The sequence below is a fragment of the Chaetodon auriga genome, chromosome 18 (assembly GCF_051107435.1).
Source record: "Chaetodon auriga isolate fChaAug3 chromosome 18, fChaAug3.hap1, whole genome shotgun sequence".
Lineage (NCBI taxonomy): Eukaryota > Metazoa > Chordata > Actinopteri > Chaetodontiformes > Chaetodontidae > Chaetodon > Chaetodon auriga.
Window position 1 is genome coordinate 19322879 of NC_135091.1, and position 23431 is coordinate 19346309.

At 43.2% G+C, this 23431-nt stretch overlaps 1 protein-coding gene across 4 annotated transcripts in view; it reads right to left on the bottom strand.

Annotated features, from left to right (window-relative positions):
- The window catches only part of tab2 (TGF-beta activated kinase 1 (MAP3K7) binding protein 2), a 36935-nt gene that overhangs the window by 5046 nt on the left and 8458 nt on the right, over positions 1-23431 (bottom strand). For 3 of the 4 annotated variants that reach the window (XM_076756709.1, XM_076756712.1, XM_076756711.1), the window contains exons 2-5: positions 6977-7167; positions 4197-5889; positions 1500-1660; positions 260-353 (exon numbers count right to left, since the gene is read on the bottom strand). In XM_076756709.1, coding sequence (XP_076612824.1) covers positions 260-353; positions 1500-1660; positions 4197-5889; positions 6977-7078 — 2050 coding nt within the window. In that variant the 5' untranslated portion in view covers positions 7079-7167. The remainder of the gene's footprint in view (positions 1-259; positions 354-1499; positions 1661-4196; positions 5890-6976; positions 7168-23431) is intronic. The other variant, XM_076756710.1, reaches the window with a different exon arrangement.

Sequence of the window (23431 nt, forward strand, 5' to 3'; positions counted from 1 at the left end):
ACTAGCAACAGGATGCAATTCAGGAAGAACTGGTAGTTAACAGCACAATGGCAGCAACTTGACTGTGTGTGTGGAGAGGATGTGAGCGGGCCTGGCCAATGTGCTACAGCTGCACACCCTGAATAAATATCTGACCTCCCTCACTCAATGACTTACTGTTGGCTTATTATAAAACACACACCAGAAAGGAAACTGTGTGCCGGTTTAAAACAGTCGAACACCTGAAAACACTGAATCAAAGAGAAGCACAGAATCATACCTCTTGTTTGAAGGAGATCAATTTCTTTGGTGAGGCAGTCAATGTCGATCTGCAGTAACCTGTTTTTGCATCGCAACTGCTTCATTTCCTCAATCTGAAAGAGAATGAGAGAGGAAAGGATGAGCCAGTTAGCCATCAGACATGAGCAGCTCCAAGGTGCCAAAGGTTCTACATCCTGATTCTTAAGTCAGTGGAGCAGATCTGTGAGCGTGTCAGGGGGAGAGCTGCTCCCATCTGCAGAGCTGGCTCGCCTCAGTAAACAACACTGAACCAAGGAGCTACTGAGCTCAGCAACACCAGCCAATTAACCTTCCACAGCCACTTTCCCCCTCTGTTGACTCAAACTGTAATAGCTGACAAAACAGCTGACTCAACAAAAAGCCGAGAGCAGCACTTCATCTGACCCCGAGAGGTTTCAACAAACTCACAGCCGCAGATCCGACAGAAGCACGAAGCAGTGCAGAAAATAAAAATAAAAAGACGTTTACTTCTGAACCCACGATCACTGTTTTCACATTTCGTCCGAACTCACTGCAGAGCTGCAGGATGAACTGTGAAATGAATCTGACATAAATGGTGCGCTCTGTCAGTCTGAAAATATGGAACGATATCATCCAAATCATAAACAGACCCTGTAATCAACATAGTTTGAGGGTGTAGGAGCACTGATGTGCCCTGAGCTGGAACCAAGAATGGCAATGTGACCCAGATCGTTTTGTTTTGTCTGTTCAGCCTTTTATCTGTCAGTAATAACCAGTAAAACATTTGTCTGCAGTTACGAAGAATCTCTGATGACTCACATTGCTGAGTTAACTACTAATCCACTTACACTGAACTTTAATAGGATTTTATATCGATTCATCTGCCAGTGAGGGATGAGTTCCTCTCCTTTTTCCCTTCCAAACTCTTCTGCTTTCTGGGTGGTGTTAGCTGGCAAATAACACCAAACTTAGTTATAGCTGATGATTATGGTTCTCAACACTAAATATCACAGTTTGTTACATTAGAATTGGGCTGCAGGGGTATTCAGACGTCTAGTGGTTAAGAGCCATACCGTATAATTTCAATGTCAGTGCTCTGATTCAGTCTGGGGTCCTGTATATCATTACCTTCTCCCTGATCTCTCCTTGCATGTCCTGTCAGTGCTTCAACTGTCACTATCAAACTGAAGCAAAATAACAAAAAAAACAATCTAAATAAAGACACATTTCTATCTTTACTATCACTGAATTAAGCTTACAGATGGAATCTGGGAGGCTGAGTTGGATCTCTCCAGCCGTCTCCTGGTCAGGTCGTTCTCCATCTCATTGACCTCCTCTTTTAGTTTCTCCAGCTTCTTCTTCTTCAGCTCCAGCTCGTGCCACAGCCTCTCCATGCGGGCCTTCTGATGCACCAACAACGCTGGACAACACACACAACACACACACACACACACACACACACACACACACACACACACACACACACACACACACACACACACACACACACACACACAGTACTGTCAGCAGCTGTTGCCTCTGAGCTACATACATTTACTGGTTAGACACACCACAGTCTACTCTCTGCATATACCAGTCAAACCAGTTTTTGAGCAAAAAAAAAACAACTTTGTGTAAGGAGAGACAGAGGATCCACATCAGATTGCTGACTGCCTCTAACTTTGTGTTTCATCACCTATTGTGGTAACACGAAGAGATCAGACTTATCCCAGTTAGCAGACTGCTGCGGGCAAATTCTACTGCAGTGGTTAATACACAACCATAACTGTGCACACGATTTGCTCAAGTCTCTACAGCGTGTTTCCCATAATTCACGACAGTTCCAGCATCTTTTGACAGGTTGGAACACCTCCTACGCATACATTCAACGACAAACAACTCCCTCTCTCTGCTGCTGCACACAAACACATGTGCCTTCGCGAAGTACGGGAATATGGTCGGCTGGTGAATGTCTCTCTTGCGACACAAACACGATACACTTGTTTTCCTGTCATGTGACCCGCTTGCTTTGTTCAAAATGTGGATGTAAATGTGGTGTTTTCCGACAGTCCAACACTTGTGCAGCTGGATATAAAGTGAACATGAAAAAGGCCAAATGAAGGTGACTTTAATATGTGCTGGTATGAGTAGATTTACTGATTTCACACATGGTTCGTCTTTCTGTGCTTTACAGTGATTTTAGTTCAGCTGTGATGACGGCAAATGTGTAACAGTCTTAGTTTTTGGCTCTTGGATTCACCATTTCATTTCATTCAGTAGCTGAGGAGCCACTACTTTCCTACAGACAATTTAAAACAACATCCAGATGCATCATTTCATCTGACATAAACCCATCTCACCATTTTTTGTCATTTCAAGTAAGCCGTACAATAGATGACAGACAGTGCTCTTCTTCACTCAGACATCAACATGCACCCATCTTACACCTGATAAGACAAACGTGCTGCTTGCTTGCTGTCAGTTGTCTTTTCCTAGGATCCGTCAAACTGGAAAAACCCGGTAGCTCTTCTGAAAACATCTTATTTCTCCTTTACTATGCCCCGAATTAAGCTGAGGTGACAAGTAGGTCAAGCAGTTACAGAATAACACTTCATTTTACATCTGCAACGCCTACTTTTAATTGTTGTTTTTGAGTTTCAGGAATTTGAGGAGGCACTGAGTCATGTTATTATCCAAAGGTTCAGTGAATGATCTGGTATGCATCTGACTAAATTAATTCTGTTTCAAAAGACTGTGTGAGGCTACTAACCCACTAAACCCACAATAACAAACATGTAAAAACAAATACATGTGTTCATAAAGCATACAGTGTCCACCAGGAATGATTGCAAAGGGTCATGTCTTTTGGCACCAGGTGTGAAGTCAGGTAAGTCTATTTGGATGAATCAAGTAACACTTAAGTCTGTGATTTGAAAGAGGCTTTCACTTGCCAGTCAGAACCGGGTCTTCAACAAATTATGTAATTACAATAATGTTATTCTGCTGCCAAGCAGTAACAGCTACAGTTACGGTGTGAGTGGTGACGGTTGATGGAGAACACGTTAATGTTTTATTAACAGTCACGTGGCAACAGGTGTGTCTTTATCAGATACATTACTAAAAATGTGACTCATTTGGTGTAAGTATACATTTTTTTTCCAGCCAAAGCAGATAAAGGAGGAGGAAACTGGGCTGATGAGGGTCAGCAGCAGAGGCAGCATGACCGGTCTGAAGCCCCTCTTGGTGGTAGGCACCACAGTGCAGAAGCCACAGCCGGTGACTCACACGTAATACTGTGAAAAGCCCAAAAAAGGAAGCAGCAGTGTGCTCTGACACGTTTGACTCACGCTACAGAATCCGCCAGTCTCAGGGGTCGTTGGAGCAAGCACAGCATTTAATGTGGAGGACTCACACTGTCATCATCACACCAGTCCTCACTGAACGAGTCACCTTTGCTTTTATCTACGTCATGGAGACGGACATGCAGAGCAGCGTTTCTACACTGACTGAACTTTAGTGACAGCGAGTATAGTCAGTTTGGCTCAAGAGTCACATTACAGTCAATGTTATGGAAAGAGACTTTTCAAATCACACAGTATACTTCATAGTAAAATGACTTTCTTGGCAGGGTGGAGTGGAAAAAGCATTCAGACCGTCTGCTGGTAGCAAAAAACCTGTCTAATATCATTCAATGTTAGAGCCGTTGTGAAAACTGCTCCTTTCGCCTCGTCACTTTGTACACTTTAGCCAACTGACATGTGTTAAACAATCAATAAACAGTGAAGCAAACAGCTCGAACAAAACATCAGAAGCCTATTTGATGAAGGATTCACAGTGTAAACAATTTTTAGACACTGTTGCCTGTTTAGTCCAAGCTGTGGGTGCTAACTCCTCACTTCCGTTAGGGCGTAAAGACTGTGGATTATGGTCAAATGATAACACTCAGCATTGCTCACCTTGTGTGTATGCTGCATCATCAGAGCCCATGCTGAGTCTGCGAGGCTCGCTCGGCCTCTCTCTGTGTGGCGACAGAGGGTCTGAGAGATGGAGGGGGTCTGGCTCCACAAAGTGGTGGTCTGAGGGTAGGCTGAGGAGATTGTTGGGCTCAAAAGTAGGGGACACAACTCCGGGGGACACAGCTGGGGGCTTATTGGGGGACACCGTGATTTTAAAAGTGTATTTGGTGTTGGGCTGAGTCACCACCACACGTGGGGAAGAAGCTGTGCCTCCCCCTCCCACAGAGGCACGGGACTTGGGAGGATGGTGGTGGATGTAGGCGGGGCCCATGCTCACCTGGCCCCCCATGTTCCTGGCTCCTGAGGGCCCCTGCAAGGGAGGGTTGGCTGAGATGTAGACTGTGGGAGGGTTTCTACCCCCACTGTCGTCGCTGGAGGCATTGGCAGAAATGTAAAACTTAGGCTGGGAGCGGGAGCCGGCTGAGGCCACGACGGCCTCCTCAGAGGGAGTGGTAGCAGCAGTAGGCGGGCTGGCAGAGATGTAAACAGTGGGCTGGCTGCGGCTCAGACCTGGGCCTCCAATGGAGAGAGGGGCGGTGGGGACAGTAGCCACCCCAGTTGAAGAAGAGGAAGAGGAAGGGCAGGAGGAGGATGTGGAGGAGGACCGGGGCCCACTGCTCGTCCGCAGCACGGCTGTTGTAGTTGTGGAGTTGCTCCTCTGAGGAGATTCAAGTTTGATCTCTATCTGATTCTTCCTTGGGCCAGTGGAGATGTTCTGGATGTTGTACTGACTGATGGTAGACAGAGAGGTGGGCATAACAGAGGAGGAGGAAGAGGAAGACGAGCATGAGGAGACACCGGAGGAAGAGGCCTGGCTTCCAGTGGGAAGAATGGAGGGCGCCTGGGGATTTGTGGGGGAGCTGATTGGCATGTAGACATGAGAGGTCTGGTGGCCCTGGGTCTGGTGCTGTGAGGTATGTGAAGAGGCGTGCTGAGGGCCGGACCAGGAGCCAGACAGAGAGGAGGGGTGTGAGATCTGGTAGATCTGTTGCTGTGGCTGGGAAGTGGGGCTGTACTGGGCCCTGCCTCCCTGCTGCTGGCTCTGCCGGCTGGTACCAGACTGGCTAACATAGGGCCTGATGTAGATAGAGTTACCCTGTGGACTGCTGAGGCCCGACTGTGGCCCGCCATGTATGTGCAAAGAAGTGGGGGTATTGCGGCCTGTCTGAATATTAGGGGCTAGCGTCACGGTAATGGGGTTGAAGCGTGGTGTCTGCTGGGCACCCATACTTGTTCCTTTGACACCCAGAGGGTAGAGTCCAAGGTGCTGTGGGGGCTGCGGTTTGCGTGTGGGCTCCATCACACCAAACACATTGAGGCTGGAGGGCACCTGCACTGGGGCTGACTGAGGCTCCTGCTGAAAGAAGTCACTGTTGGGGGCCTGGCCTGTCTGGAGGGGCCCGTCACTCAGGCTGTGGGCCAGAGTCCGGCTGCCGTTCATTCTCAGGCCGTCCCGAACCGGGGCCACATGCACATTCTGAGACTGCAGGCCCAGGTTCAGCTGGGTCATGTGATTACGAAGCCTGGTGAAGGTGGGGTCGTCAGAAAAGCTGAGGTTTCCTTCTTCACTGTACAGGTAGCCTGGACTGACCTGGGACAAGTATTCACAGCAGGCGTCTAAATTGTTGTTGTTCTGAAGAAAGAGAGAGAGGAAATGAAGTCATTAAGCAAGATTGATGTTTCAGGGAGGACTCCTAAAAGGTGAAGAGACAAAGATGCATACCTGTTTTTAAACACACCATTTTATACCATACCATCATATCATAACATTCATAACTAGCTTATTATATTGTAAACTTTCATCTCCTACATATGACCCCAATTCCAAAGAAATTTGGGACACTGTGTAAAACATAAGACAGAATGTGATAATTTGCTACTCATAAATATATTCAATTGAAAACAGCACAAAGACAATATATTGAATGTTTAACCTCATCATCATCATTGATTTTTGCAAATATCTGCTTATTCTGAATTCGATGCAGCAACACTATTCACACCAGTTTTAACAGGAGCAATTAAAGACTGGGAAAGTAGTGGAATGCTCCAAAAACACCTGTTTGGAACATTCCACAGGTAAACAGGTTCATCGGTAACAGGTGATAGCATCATGACTGGGTATGAAAGGGGCATCAGGCTCAGTGGTTCACAAGCAAGGATGGAGAGAGGTTCACCACTTTGTGAACACATGACTGTATGAAGGAGATTACTACATGGACTCAGGAACAGTTTGGAAAACTGTTGTTAACAAGTTTGATAACATTCTGTTTTTGTATTCTGCACATACTGTACAAACAGTTTTGTCTGACCGACATACAATTATGATTTAGGAAACAAGGGACAAACCAGCTAAATTTATGGCACTGGCCTGGTTTATTTACCCTGGTCTTACCAGCCAGGAAGACAGTAAGACACAGGAAGTAAAAGTAAACAAGCTGACATAAAAGAAAACACAGCTTAATTAATGTTGAGTTTATACTAATCTACCATTTCTCTCAGATCTTTCCTGGCACTTCTCTCCTCTGATTGTACATTATGTGTGTTTGGTAGGCTCTGTCAAAACAACAATGCTAAGCAATGGAGCACAGTTGATTCTGAGGATGATACCAATGCACATATTTAATTAACAAAAAACTGGTAACTGCCAGTGTTTGTTTAAAAAAAATCAAAACAGCAAAAATCATCTTTTCTGGTGTCAGAGGTTTGAACTTGCTGACCTGCAGAACACACTGGGAGACAACACCCTCTGGTACTTCAGGGAACTTCTGGCGCAGGTCATGCAAAACCTGAATGTCAATCTGGTGGCTTCCCTGGGCCATTCGTATGTTGCCAGGTCAGGACTGCTTGTTCTGTTCAGCGCACTGGGGCGTCAGTCGTGGCAGCAAACCACCTTCATCTTGAACATCTTCTAAATTGAAAGAAAGATAAAAAAGCGAAGCACCTGATTAGAAAACAAAGTCCCCTCCACATTATTTCTATAAAAACTTAAAGAAACACAAAGAATCCGATATTTCTCTCGTCCATACTCAGATGGGAATCTTCACAGTCGTATGAGCTGAAGAAGTCTGTGTATTGTTAACATTCAGTGAAAAAGTGAGCATGTCCAAGCAGCAGGGAAGGAGCCAGTGTGGTCTAGTGCAACTCCATTTGACAAGACATCCATCAGACATTTGAGGTTGTCCATTTCATTATGCCTGGGAGTTTTCAGACATCCTCAATGATGACAGATGGCATTCATTTCAGATCCCTGAATCGGGGGGGGGGGGGGCAAACTTGAGGCAAATCTTCACATAAAGTGAACTGTTAAGCTTCAATGTACGGCAGCTCTGCAGAACAGTTTATTCCCCAGAATAATGCTTCATTTCTGACGCTGCAGCACAAAGACATCGGACTGCAGGGCTGTATACTTTGATTCCTCCTGACGGTCTCACACACACATATCTGAGGGACATTAACGTTAATTAACCAGAGAAGAGGCTTTCATTTGCTATTATTTAATGATAATACATGCAAACTAAACCAAACAAGACCACCAATGCCCTATACGTTCTTAATAAAAAATAATCTAGTGCACAATTCTATTTTCTTTACTTTAATGTAAAAACACTGATTTTCAAAGCTCAGTTTTCATCAGAGATGTATTTGTGGCGGCACACCACAATATCAGCATTGACCTTACATAATGATTATCTCAACTTTTTTCCTCTCTCTCTCTCTCTCTCTCTCTCTCTCTCTCTCTCTCTCTCTCTCTCTCTCTCTCTCTCTCTCTCACACAAACATTTCAAGGACTTGAATGGCCTCTCCTCTCTGTGCACACGCCTGAAAAAAAACATGATCACGCACAGGAGCGGGGATTTCAAGCTCTTCCTTGCAGTTGGCTGAATTCCTGAGTAGAATCAATCCAGAGTTCACAAATGGTTGATATCGTGAACAGCTCTGCAAAACTGACACAACTTTCTAAACAGCATTACATGCCCCCTTCCATGCCAACACACGTGATCTGGCACACCTTCGGGTACAAGCTCACTTCTCAAACCATTAACCTGCTATGGTAAGAGACTAGAAACACGGACAAACACGACACGCAACAGAACAGTCATGAGAACTTGAAAGTTAAACTGCACGACAGTCATGTCTTGTTATCCCACACTTTTCTCCTCACCACACTCTTTCGAAACATCTTCCTGTGGGAGGTTCAGATGCCATTCAAAACACTGTGACACATGAAGCATACCCTGTTCTGCTCTCAGTATATCAATGCAGTGTGTTATAGAGTGAAGGAACAAGTGAGAAGTCTCTTGACAGGAATGTTAATACATGAGGGAAAGTGATGTTTGAGGCATGAAATAACCCAGAAAATCTACAAACACTTGAACACAGTTCTTTAACGATGAAGAAAAGTCAAGAGTGTGCTTCAAATTACAATGGCCCCTTATTTCTGCCAAGTATTTATCTGAGCAGCTGTGCTTCTGTCTTATCTAAGCTATGAGGATGTGTAATGTCATAACTGAAAAGTCGTAAATTGGCTTCGCAAAACATCCGTATGAAGCTGATAACAGAGAGACGAGCTATTTGGCTACTGTCAATGGTAGGGCGCCAACCACAAGGAAGTGGCTAAACTAAGAAAGAGAGAGAGAAACCTGAGGTACTCTGGAGGTAACAGATTTGTAGAGCGTTTGTTCGACCTAAGCATAGTTTTATCTTCCTGCAGTCCACAGAGGGTTGTGTGGGCAGTATGAAGGAGAAGCCATGCTTCCCTCAGAGACTGGCCACTGAAAAAGGGAGATGCATTTTACATTCTGTGCTACCACGGTGAAAACAATCACATCTATACAGAAAACTTTCGGTCTGTCACAAACACTTTTTGAAAGTTTCTCCAGCAGTTTATTTCTGAAAATCTTTCCTTCAACCACTGTGTGAAAGAGAAAACTCATCAACTTCTGGATAACAAAACTTGAAAACTGTCTATTTACACAAGGTTCTACAACTAACCATCAGTCAATGTTTTTTTTTTGTCTTTTGCAACACAAGGAAACGGAAAGTTTTGCAATTATGGCATCAGGCTGTGGCATTCATTTTGTGTGTCAAAAAGGAAGCACAAGATGCAACATAGAGAGCCTCTAAATGCAAACAGGAGGAGAACAGTTTGCCATCTCTCAGATTACATGTTTCAAACAAATCTTAGCGCCACTAGTAAAGCATATGGCATCTCCTCTGGCAGATGAAGCAAATAAAGTCTACAGAAAACCGAAACTATGCTACTTCACACAACGCTTTTGGAGCCCAATACATTATCAGTCTAAATATGCCTGTTTGATTTACAGGCCAAGATGAGCCATCACTGCACAGAGCCAGAGAACTACAGTCCACCATTCAGGCTCAGCTCAGGAGGCCGGGCAGCTCAACCATTGTGGGAAAGGAAATTCACTACTTGGCGGCTAACCCAGTTACAGGTCAACAGTGTGGTTAGATTATTTCCTGGCTTCAAAAACAAAAAGGTCCACACCTCTTCACTGTACGTAATTATAGGCCTGCAGCCGGTCCGTGTGTGGGTGGCTCTGAGGTGGGGGTGGGGGGGGTGGGGGGTGCACTGGAGTGGGGGGTGGGTGGTGGAGCAGATTAGTCCTTGCTGTCCCTGGAGGCGCTGGTGGAACAGGGCCTGAGGCAGCAGTGCACTGCCAGCAGAGATAGAGACAAAGCTTCTATTGCTGAGGCTGTTACTCACCGTGCCAAAGCATTGACCCACAGCCCCACACTCATTTCTGGAGGTAGCAGGCCTGCCATTCTCCATCAATGGGCTCATTCACTCTGCCAGAGTGAATGCACCTAAAAACGTCCAATTCAATTAAAGTCTAAATAAAATGTGGATAAATAATCAACAGGAGGCTTTTGGCAGAAATCAGCCCAGCACCTGATGCTGTGGCTGCTGCGATAGCCCACACAAAACTAGTTGGTATAAACAAAGAGGCTACACATTACTGGGAACAAAAAACACACAACAAAATGTCATGCGATTCTCTCTTCAGCATGCAAAGACTAAATGCTCTGATCGTGATCGTTTGGGACACTGCTGACCTCGTCAAATCAAACCTTCCAATGGTTCTGCAGGAATGGTAGTTCAAATATGAGAAACATTAAATACAATGGAAACAGTAAGGATCCCATCTGAACGCCAATCAGAAACATCCTCTGCAGCTTTACAGAGCAGCCCAGCGGCATTACATGGAATGTCTAACTGTTGTGTCTTGGTCCAGCAGAATTTAAACAAATAAAGGGACTAATTGGCAGTGGACGCTGTTGAAGGCTGCTGGAAGGCGCCCAAGTCTTCCAAAGAAGCAATGGACAGGATCGCAGGCGTGCGTGTGTCTGGTGCACACACTGACACATGCACACGTTAACAAGTATGCTGCACTGCAGAACGGCCCACAAACCCTGGTAAACATGTTGCACTTGAGTGACACATTTGCAAAAAAGAGCTGTTAATAATCAATCTGAATTGGTCATTTATGCACGGGAATCCAAAAATAAAAAATCGAAAGTAAAGAAAAAAATCTAAGCTGATTACATATTGATGGATTTGTTTGTAGTACAAGCCGGTCTCAGCTGTGCCACATGCAGCGTAGAGTCCCTGTGATTGTACTCCTGATGGAGACAAGTGAACAGCAGTCCCATAGAGGGTATGCTACACTTACTCTCATGCCATTCCTTCTTCATTTTTCTGAGAAATACTCATATAAACTTGTTGTTCCTGAAGAATGCAACTTGATTCATGCAGATTTTTAATTTTCATTCTGATTCAATGTCTGTGAAGAGCCATACCTTGCCTCCCACGGAGTGTAGGAACGCACATGCCTGCATGGAAACTTTACCGAGGAGACTAGTCTTAACAAAAGAGCTTTTCGAGTCATCACAAAAGCTGTGACGCACTGAATCAAAGTGATTTCCCACCATATTAATGTCAAGTGTACGACTAAAATGAACATTAAGATAAACTGCAGTGGTGTCATCAACGGAAACTTGAAACAGTTGTGCATCTTCAACAACACTATCTTAAAACATCCTGAAACTTCATCTTGAAAGGCCGAGCTGAGAGTGTAAATCTTGAATCTTATTACCAGTTTATGTCCTCAGAGTGAAAAATTCACCACATAACTGAGACAAATAACTTTTAGACAATAATATTTCCCTTCATCAATTTAAATTCATCATACTAATGACAACACTGGTGGACAACACATTCACTGCAAGTATGTGAAGCTTGCACATGAGCCCCATACATGAGGCAGTTCTTTTGTTCCAAGCAATGTCTCCAGAACAGAAACAAACCACACTTTATGTGCAGAACCCAAATTGCTCTCAACTGTGCCATGAAGCCTGGGCCTCATAGTGAACACAGAGCTGGGATCAACTCTGCAAGACAGCCTCGGCTATTAGGTGCCCACTTTTGAAAACAGGAGTATGAGAGTGTTTGTGAGCAAGCGTGTGAGTGTATGTGCGTCGTGGTGGGGGAGTGTGTGTGCAGGAAATCAAAAATTCTTCAGCACCGCAGCCTGCAGCTGGTGGTTTATTGGAAGCAGGCAAGGGCACCAGCTCCCCAGGTCGACCAACCCCTCCCAAGGCACTGTGGGAAACTGGGAGGTCTTAGACACATGGAGGCGAGCCTCTCTCCTGGGCTCTTTGTGCAGTCAATGAACTACCAGTCCAACTTGTGCCAACTTTGTGTTTTCCCTTGTAAACACCGTAAATCATGGTTAAAAAAGCTGCCTGGCAGGTTGAGTCTGTCCTGGCCGTATAAGGAAGGGAGAGGAGGAAAGAGCGGCATTTAGAAGTGGTAAGTAGGTGAAGCAGTCGGGCGCTTGCTGCAGCTTGCTTTTCTGTGTGTGTGAACATAAGCTTGGACTCAGACACTAGTTGATGCTGACCTACCTCCTACTTTTTTGTCCTCCCCTCTTCCTCCCACATGTTCAACACCAAATTTCTGTGGGCAACAAAATGCTGAGCTCATCCAGCAGCTTCTTCAGGTGCAAATGTGTGTGTTCCATCACAGAGCCTGACAGCTGCTCTCACCTGCAGTCACCTTGACCACGAGTGAAGTGCTCTCAGACCCTTCATCCATTAACAGGCCTCATCAAAGTTATAACTGAGGAAACGCTGTGTCATGGGGGTGGCCTGGGGGTCATGACCCCTCAGGCGGCTGCACAATTAAGATGCTAATTCACAATATAGGTATTAGCATGTTTTTCTACAGACATATTCCTGGCTTTTCTAATCTTTATTCTGAAATACTGGATTGTTTTACTTCTCCAGGTGTCTACTACTGACATGAAACCATCTGTGGAGGGAACATCACTACTCACAATTCAGACAAAGACAAAGTTGTGAACCACTGTCCTAGCTAACTACTATGGTCTTATGTACTATGGTATGTATATAGAATATATCAAATATTCTTTCCACATAATATTCAGTATGTCCAATCTCAACCTGAACACACTGTGAATGTGTCCTATAGCCTTATGATGATGCTGAATACATTTCCGACTTCACATAACATTTGCAAAACCTGTTTTTGAATGTTTTGAACATTATTTAGCTTACAGTATCCTTTTTTTTATTGTTGAATTACAACTACCAACTTTTTCTTTACAGCTCTGCATATTCCTTGTCTCATTTTAAACACAACGCAACAACATTCATTTTGATTTGTACTGCAAACACAGAGGAGTTCTATATTCATTATGAATTAAATACTTTAATATTTATTTTTTTGTGTTTGAAAATCAGAGCCTTGGGAGATGTATACTTGCTGATTTGCTAACACTGGGGATATTACAAATGTTTTCTCCAACTGCCTCCAGACAATAAAAAAAAAAAAAAGCCAACCCAAAGAGGACTTTTCTCTTCCTTCATATTATGGATTCATGACATACTACTATGAACCATCTTCCAACTCCATATCCACATGTGGAAACAGATGACCAGAAGGTCAACTATCCATAACCGCATAAACAAGCTTATCTTCACACAGCTGTGTCTTTGTGGTATGGAAGAGATGCAGAGTTAAAACATACACGGTTTGACTAAACTCACTGCTAGAAAAATGCAAACGCATTCAGCAGCAAGAGGCGTCTGGTCTGCATTAGAGGAGATAGTGACTGAAAATTCAAATTAACACTGTACACCATGAAAGTGATTTCCAAGAATCTCTGCCACGCCGATCGTAAATAAAACATAACTTGGTGTCAGTGGGCGGTTTGTAATGGTTAAGGCAACGATGCAGGGCGGCATGTCAGTGAATATGATAGGATAATGACAAGCTCGACTAGTTTGCTAAATATTTTTACAATGAATGATCATCTCATCGTTTTAATAATACAGCACTTTTCTGAAATATTGATAAAACACCCTTTATCATGTTTTACTCTTATGCAACATTAGATCACTGTGGACATAATTCGGAGCATTCACTCCTCTTACTGTGACACACCTACATTGATTTTAAAAAGGCATACTTTAAGTTGAAAGAAGAGTGCCTGTGTGTAATCCGTGTGTAATAGTGAAAAATGTCATTTTACGGATAGATTTTGTGAGACACGTATGACTATTTAATTATGACTAATTAATAAGATACTTGGATGTCATACAAGCATTTCAATTTATCAAATTCAACATATTGTATCAACTCATTTCAATACTTGCTTAGTGACGCCTTTTTTTTGGTCCATCTGTCCTCTAACCAATAAGTTTATTACAGCCAAACTATGTGTGTCAATACAGCTGGATTCAACTCCAGAAACTACCACACTGACTATAATGCACACTGTTATTTGGTTAACAGAGCACTCTGTATTCCTTCAGAATTGAAAAGGTTAAGGTCAGAAAATGAACCACATTGACATGCAGACTGCTCCATAGTTGATCACAGGAGGCTCATTTTCTACCAAAGTGGTGCCAGTGAAGCCACAAAACTGTGTGACACAGCAAACAGTCAACAGAAGATCTATTGAGAAAGATCAGGAGGTAGATCTGTGGCAGCAAAAAACTGTTCATGCCAGGCTAGATCTGCATTATTATACATGACATTTTAATTTGGGATTTTGGATTTATGAATCAGATGTATCATATTTCTAACCATTCATTCAATAGAAAATGACAAGTTATAATTTCACCAAGAGGATTTCTTGAAGGACTTCCTGAAATCTGTTGCAGATTGGGCTCAAAGGACATATTCTCTCCACACCAGTTTGTTTGCAAATACAAACCATCGCTGTAATGACTTCTGTAAATACAGACTGGCTCATTCTTTAGAAAAGAAAATGGTTACAGAAGATGAGACAGACGGTTGACAGAAAGAATAAAGAGCCAATCTGCAAATGGGCCACATGGGAAAAAACTGAAGGAGGACAACAAAGCATCTTTGCAAATTTCTGTCAAACAAAACCATCACACAAACATCACGACCGCAATGTCCTTTAAAGCCAGACCCAGCTCCAAACATGCCCAGAGCACCTTGATTGTGTGTTAAAATGAGAGCCAGCTATCCACACGTCCAGCTGTGAGCTTTGAGTACTTTAAGCTCCAGTGTAAGCAACGTTAAGAAAAACACTGCCCCAAATCATGTCTTAATGGTGACGGTGACTGATGGTAAGCACTCAAATTATTTGGTTATTAAGTTCGTTGAAAACAGTGTTGATATTTCAAAGGGGCTGTGATAAACTATTGTGCGCAATGCAATTTTTATCAAGACATAATTAGGATTTACATTCTTGATCACAACATTATAAAAGGTATGAATTTTGCCAAGGGTGCAGCTGTCTAGCAAGCGGCTCTGCAACAATCCTCCACCTCTGCACAACAGTTGTTTCTAAGGACCTTCCTCCCTGCTTTCCTTTCCTTATGGCATAACATGTCAGGACCACAGCTTGAGCTTAAAATAGAAACCTCAGCAACATGAAAAGCCTTATCCTAAACCACTAATCTTTTTGTTTGGTTTCTTCCAAGAAAATCTGAATTAAAAAAGAGGGTGTGAGCAATCTACAAAGCAAAAATTAATAAGTGAAAAGAAAGAACAAGCGCATGGCTATAACGGTTTCAGCAGGGCACGCTGTGCAGTGTTTCTCCTTACATTGTGGAAACATTAAGTGCAAGCTGACAAGCCCCAACACAGACTCTCATTGAGCAGGTATAATATAATCTATAAGCCAAACTTTCCAAACCAACTCTCAGGAAAGATAGGATACATGATAGAGGTTATTTTTCCAGCCATAAAACATTCAGCAAAACAGCAGCGTCCAAACCATGTGACTGTGTACATTACTTTCACACCTTATTGGGAGGCAAATGCTTTACAAACTGTTGGCACTTATTGCAAGTAGAGCAGTATTCTTCCAAATACTACCACAGGCCAAGAGGAGGGTGGAGATTTTACCCAACCAATCCAAGTTGAGACGATGGGGGGAAAAAAAATTGCAATCCAAACCTTTATAATGGGTATATGAAGCAGTTGGATGCATGTCTGAGCACTTTATATCACAGGATAACACAAAGTCAGCACAGTATAGCAGCAGGACTCTGGCCTGCGCTGAAAAGCTACGGGCTTTCTGCATATATTATTTATTATATCACTGCATGTCTTGCTAGATCCAGTTGTATTTGGACAGCCGCTATGACAGCTTAGGTTCCAGAGACAACTTTTCAGATCTTCTTCCAAAATAACACGCTGCAACAACAAGGTGTGGAGCAGCAAATACTGGGAAACACTGAATGCAGGATGCAGATGAGACAGACTTTGTTGGTGAGCATCAGGAAGGGGTGACAAGATTTCAATGTCCCAGACAAACAGGAGAAATTCCAGTCACATTATCTGATTATGGACCCTATTTTCCCATGTTTTCCCATGCTTCCAAGTGACTAATGGAGACAGCAATTTCTGAAACTGTCAGCATGTTCTGCAGCTAATGTGGCTAGTAGTAGCTATTGCTGACCAACAGGCTGAAGCAATGTTGGAGTATTTAATATTGAGGGACAGTCAAAAGAAAGTGCGAACAACAATGCTGAATTAATTAACCACAGTAGCAGGTTGGATGTGGGTAACATAACGCAAGCTTATATATTTGCAATGTTATATATTTTGGGTTTTCTGCCAAATAAACGTTGTTGACAAGCCTAATCCTACCACTTCTCTAACTACAATTAATCACATTACATTTACTACTTCACCTGCATAGAGGGGCAGCCCACTTGTTCCATAACATATGTAGACGTCATTTTTATTCAAGATTTCAATGAGGAAACAATTATAATATAATAGTTACGGATTATTTCGTTAGTCGGACAACAGAAAACTTATCAACTAATCATTTCAACTGGGATTACTGGTAGGTATTTCATTGTGTAATCTTTGATGCACTCCAACATTGATGATTTAAAAACTGAACAGGTTAAAGACTAAAGCAGTATACACTTAAAACAAGCAATGTGACTATAGTCATCATTTCATATTAAGTACGTCTTTTAAAGCAAATGGGCTTATATGAAGTTTAAGAACCACATTTTTCCCCTAACAAGTGAGGAAAACTGACCAGACATAACTCAACTAGAGGTAAATTTAGGTTAAGGCAAGTGTGTTTGTTGACTTTGTCAGAGGTTTTGGCAGGTAGCCGTCCATCACTGGAAGAACTAACCCTGCCTTTGTGTATTTGTCCAAAGCTCTAATTTACCAGCTGTCAAGTAGTAATTACAAAGCCACTGTGTTCTCCTTCTGAGTCACAAACACAGCAGACTTCAGAAGAATACAGGAGCTCCTGAATGGAAGCAGGGTCTTTACTAACTGCAAACATTTCTATCAGGTGCAAATGATCATTTGACTTGAAGAACACTGGTGTTCATGTACACTCGTATTTCTAGAATTTCCAGTGTGGTCTGAAATCATGATTGTGTTGAAATGATTGTTCTACAGCTGAAGTGGTTGCTGAATATTGAGACGCACCAGACAGTGAGGCGAGTGGTACTTCACTGTACCTATTGATCGCATAGAGCTCTGCTTTCACTGATCACAGCAACACACTGCACTGTGGAGCACCTCCAGACTCTATCCACAACAACGAGTCATACAGTGACTCATGGACATGTGGCAGAGTGAACCTGCTGGCTGCTACTAAAAACAACTAAATACGAGCTGAGCTGTTAAGTGGAAGAGAACACTGTACAAGTAGCCAGTGAACTACATTTAACAGATACAAAGTAATCAAAGCTTGTTTACATTAACCGAACTGAGAGACTGACCACTGCCCTACTCAGAACACCACAACTGCTCGTTTTTGTCATATTGCAGACAGACAGCAATGAATTGAAGGAAACCCAAGTTATGTGAAAACTGATCTGATACCAGTGAGGGTTGGGAAGACATTGACTGCAGTGGGGTGGCGGGCTAAAAAAAGGTTCAGAAACAGTTGGTTCTGATCGATTTTCCGCCAGGAGTTTTAAAGGCTGCTCGGCTTAACTGGCCAGCTGCATGGCAGCAGAGTCCTCCACGACATGATTCACAATCGCAGATTATTTGTGAGTTTAAGAGCCATGGTTACAAGCTCTCATACAACTGACTGCCTCATTAAGGGCTGCTTAAGCTTTTGAATTCATTGGGTTATCTTGAGCTTAGCATCAAACCCATACAAATCAGAATGTGATAGAAGTTATCAGTCAAAGCTTTAGGACTTCTATGAAGTATTTAGATGTGTGCATCAGCAATTATTGTGTAGCTATCTTAACTTGTGTAGTTATCTTAGTAAGTCAGTTTTCTTGTGGTTTCAATTCATTTTTCATCAATGAATCAGATGCAAGGCTATGCATCTGTCACACTCAAAGGAACATAGTGCAGGGTACTGACTGCTGAGAAACTGTATTTGAACCCAAAATCATAAGTAACATCTTCATAGTGTTCTGGAGTAGGGGTGGGTGATATGACCAAAGCTTTATATCACAGGATTATTTTTGCTTTGTACACTTTTTTCACAGTATATCTAACTGACCACTCACAGCACTTTACAACACAAGCCAGTATTCACTCATTCACACACTGGTGTCAGAGGCTAGCATGCAAGGTGCCATCTGTTAATTAGGAGCAATAGCCACTGACACCCACCTGCAAACACTGATAGCACAGATATGGGGAGTAATTTGGGGTTCAGTATCTTGCCAAAGTATTCTTCGACATGTAGACTGCATGGGCCCATGGGATCGACCCACCGACCTTCTACAGTATACTGCAGTCTATCAAGTACATTTACATGCAGCAGCAGCCGACGCACATACAACACAGCTGGCAGCAGAGGGGGCTTTCCTGTAACAACAAAACCAGCTGAGTTTGTGGTGCAGTTTGAAGTGTCGAGATAATGTTAGGTCTGGCTATGTGAGACTACACAAAAAGCAATCTGAAAAAACAGTTTCCCACACCCAACCTACTATTCTGGTTATTTAATTGGCTTTGAATGAGAATCAACTTTCACACAATTTCTCACACTGTCCCTCAATAGTAAGTATGCAGATATTGCTTGTTGTTGTGGAGATATTCCCATCAAGTTAATCAACTGGGTCATCACCTCCTTAGATGGAGGGAGTAAATGAAGACTTTTGTGTTGGTTCTTGGAGCCAACAACAGAGAAATTGGCATGCATTGCTCATAATGTTACCTTCACATCTTTGTGTTAGTAAGTCAGTATTATAGGAGGAAAACAGTAGTTAGTGGGTGTAACTCCAGGTCTATGAGTATGTGCGCAGCCCTCTACCTGCATGTTATCGCAGCCACAGTAAAGCACAATATTTTTAATCTGATAACACATTTATCACAGTAATGACAGCATTGCAAAGCCCATGCTGTGGCAGAACGTGACACCTGTGACAGTGATGAAACTGATATATCGTCAACCTTTTGTCTGGAGGTTGACTAATACCTGGTATGTAGTGTGGTACCTTAACAGCCTTCTATGCTCTGTCCTTAAGATAACAAAGCTGCATACAAAAAGCCATAAATACCTCACATAACTTCCATGTCAATCCCACAGCCCCACCTTCAAGAGGAAGTGTCTGTCTCTCTCTCTCTCTCTCACAAACACACACACACACACACACACACACACACACACACACACACACAGAGGGAGGGAGAGAGAGAGAGAGAGAGAGAGAGAGAGAGAGAGAGAGAGAGAGAGAGAGAGAGTGCCATCATCCTCAAAGATCACACCCAATCTTTCCTGCAAAACAAAACAGGCTTTAAGATGTTGAAATTGCACAGGATACATATACAAAAAAACCTGTATTCATCGACAAACCACTGACTAAGGTTTCCGTCTTTTCGGCACACTTGTGTTACTTGTGTATTTAACCTATGGTCTCACAATAGATTACTGCAGAGTTGCAACTAATGATCATTCTATAACGGATTCATTTGTCAATTATTTCTTCCATTAATTGTAAAATTATTTTATTTTTGCTCAAAGGCACCTCCACCTCAGATGCTGAGGAAGGGAGAAGCATTTCTTATCCACTTCCCCCTCCCACACTCACCTGGCCTGAGATTCGAACTGGTGACCTTCCGGCCCACTATAGCTTGAGCTTGGGTGGCAGTGCTGTCTCTCAACACTCACTGCAAGGCAACTGAACACAATGAGACTGCTTGCACTCAGGTGGTTAGTGATGACATGCCAAGTATTCACCAGCCAAATCTTCACCCTTTATTGCCTTACAAAATGCACTTACTATGTGTCATCGTGCTCTTTGAAGCACACAGACAGCAGAACATTAGCGGTACTTCTGTCTTTGGTCAGCTCATTCCATCATTTCACTCCACCGCTCCTGTCCTTATACACATGGAAGAAGGCCTCTATGAAGCCTTTTAATCACACCTCCAACAGGTCCTTGTCACAGATGCTGTATCAGATAAATACTCAACTCTGACCAAGAGCAAATCCGTAACATCTGATATATTTAACAATTTTTCCAAGTGACCCCTAACATAATACTGTTCAAAGTATAGCCATGTAAGCAGCACAATACCACACTTTCAAAAGCTTGTGCTAAGAACATCTATTGTTAGTGGAAAAGTAGTAATCGATGCATCGCTGCTTCAGTATATTGCTGGGCCTCCGTGTGCCTGACTGAGGAGAAAACCCTTTGCCGGAAATGCTTCCCGCAGCTGTTAGGAGTATCATTCCCCACCTTGAGGCCAACCAAAAGACAAGTAGCAGCCAAGTCACATGACTCCTCTGCTGCTGAGATGCCATTCAGTCCCATTCCAGCCCTCTCAAAACATTCAAGTCATATTTGTCTCCCTCTGTGAGCAGGCCCTTTTCACCTACATCAAGGTAATTGACTTAATACACACCTGTTCAATATCATCATCAACTATCAAAAACTACATTGATTACGCCTTCTGCTTTTGGTGATCAGTTTATATGACCTGTGAAATGTTGTAATATCATCATAGAACAATTCATTTAATTTGGAAAGTGCTGCTCTATGAGGGGTGTAGCGTTCAATTGATAATAATTATATTTCAGGAAATACACTAGCTCTCTGTGTCACATGAATGGATGTCAGTTTCATCTCTGGGTGTCGAGGACAGTCTCTGGGGATATATTACTGTACTGAACCTATAGTTGGAAGCAAGTGGGAAACGACTAGCCTGGCTCCATCAAAAGTGAAGCAAAAAAATCTGTCTCATTTACATGCTGTATCTTGCTTAATGTAAACACAGAAATAAAAAAAATGAGACATTGTGGTTTTAAGAGCAGTTGGCATTGGTTGAAATTAAATAATTTCTTAACCAAGATGTAGGAATGAGTGACAGCAGCTGGATGAAGTGCCTGCAGTGTTTCAACAGGTGACTCTGATGTATTCCTGACAGCTTGCTAGTTAACAAGATACAGCATGTAAAGAGATTGTTTAAAGTGAGTGGGACGGTTGGGAAGTGATTTTTGGTTCCAAAACAAGTATGGCCAAAAAAGTATGATCAGGACGCTAGATATCTCAGCACCTGCCCAAGAACCTGTTGAGTTACTGGCACTGATCGACAACCCTATACACTGTCTACAAATTCTGTTTATAAAGGTGATTTGCACGATATAGCAGTACAAGTTACACTTATTGCCAAACTTAGGACACTCTGAAATGCTCAATTATTCATCTGTACTCTGGATAAATGCATGGCTCTTTTCCTGTACACCCACATTTGGCCCATGTGTGGAGGTGTAGTGTGTGCAGGCAGTGATCGGCTGTGCTGGTGCCTGCAGAGGACGCGAGGGACGACACAGCAGCTTTGCTTGGATTGGCACCAGCAGGTGTGCCTTGGAGGGTGCCAGTGCCGATCTGGCCTGATACACTGCAGAGACAGCAGCCAAACTACCCCACGACACACACACACACACACACACACACACACACACACACACACACACACACACACACACAAGAACCCAAGGCAGCACATTCCTCTAAGGAATACCACAGCAGAGTGGCTCTGTTATGACATCTCTAACCAGGAGCGGAGGCAGGCCAGTGGGTTTGGGAGGCCAAAGGGCACCATGGAAGAGAGGGAGGAAAGGGGTATGGGGGTTGGGGAAGAGGGTGACAGGAGGGGGGTGGACTAAGCCAGGGATATCCTGGCACTGAGTGCTCTACTTCCCTTCTTTAAATTGAAGAGGCGTTTACATGGATGAGTAACTGAGAACAGGTAAACTTACAGACACATTTCAAACAAAGGGTGAGGCCCTATTCAGTTGATTCCATGTTTAAAAGCTTTAACCTAACATGCTCTTCTCTCTATACCAAGTCTCTGGTTAAGTTATACAAACTCGTCTCTACATGCATGCATGCATACATACATACATAAAAAGGTTGTCTTTGCACATTATGGATGCTCCACAAGCTTTACTTGTGTATGTGGTTGCAGTGCTGTTGTGCAACCTCCAGTGGAGGGGAAAAAAAGATTCCCTTCAGAGTGTTATGGGAAGTAAGGTTTGTTTTCTTCCCCTGCAGCTCAGGTGGTTATATCTGAGATAAAAAAGTTTGCAAAACATCAGCAAATGTAGGGTCTAATTTAATAGACCACAACTGCTGCAAGAATTTCATAGAGACCCACACAGGCAGTTGCCCTTGGCAAAGCTACACTAAACCACAACAAACAAAGGCTCTTCAGCTGGGTGGACTCCGTTGTCCACCACGCCCTGACAATATGTTTTCAGACTGAGACAGCAAGGGAGTATGGGAGCCTGAGGCCCACGCTGTTACTGATAGGACACTAGATCAAAGTCCTTTGCCATCGTTAATCAGTACAAAAAACCTGAGAGAGATGAAAGACCATCAGCAGACTGTGCGAGAAATGATGAAGGACAGAGCAGTCCCTGTGTGGCATCCACAAACAGCACAGAATAAGACAAGCTTTCTGTTCTGTGTCTGCGAGGAAAAGGTGGAGGGAGTCAGAGGGGACGTGGGGCCAGAACCTGGCCATAGGATAAGCAGGGGAGTGATAAGCCAGCATCCTGCAATATCCATCCTACAGAAAGCCTGGAGGCCCACTCACAATCTGCTTACTCACACCATTTCAATTTCATGGATGTATTGCAAAGTTGTTCTTGTAAATCCTCATTATTCTGTCTGGTGAAGACACCAAAACAAAAATAGATACAGAAGAATCTCTTCACATCAATGTATCCAGCTGGAGTGAAATGAGATGACCAGTTGCACAAGTGTGTGTCTGCTTTTCTCTGTCTCACCACCAAAGGATCCTGTTTACTGTGGACTGTGAGGAACAGCGCCGTCTTATAGCAGCAAATGCAACTCTGTTATTCAAAACTGATACAGCAAAGAGGTAAGCTTACATCTTTAAAAAAAAACAAACAAACAAACAAAAAAAAAACTTATGGAGTGAGCTGGTTTTACTTCCTGTGCATTTTTTTTTTAACAATACTATGTAATTGGCATCTACACCCCAAAAAAAGCAAAACTAAGCAGAGGAGGCCAAATGTGAAAATGCAAACTGAGGTGTTTCTCAGAGCACTATGCACTATGAGAGGAAGTGTTTGTGTCACACACACATATCCTGCTGCAGAGGCTATGGTCTGCAAGACTCTGAGGAGAGCAGAGGCCAAAGATAACCGCTGAACCATCTTCCTGTGTGC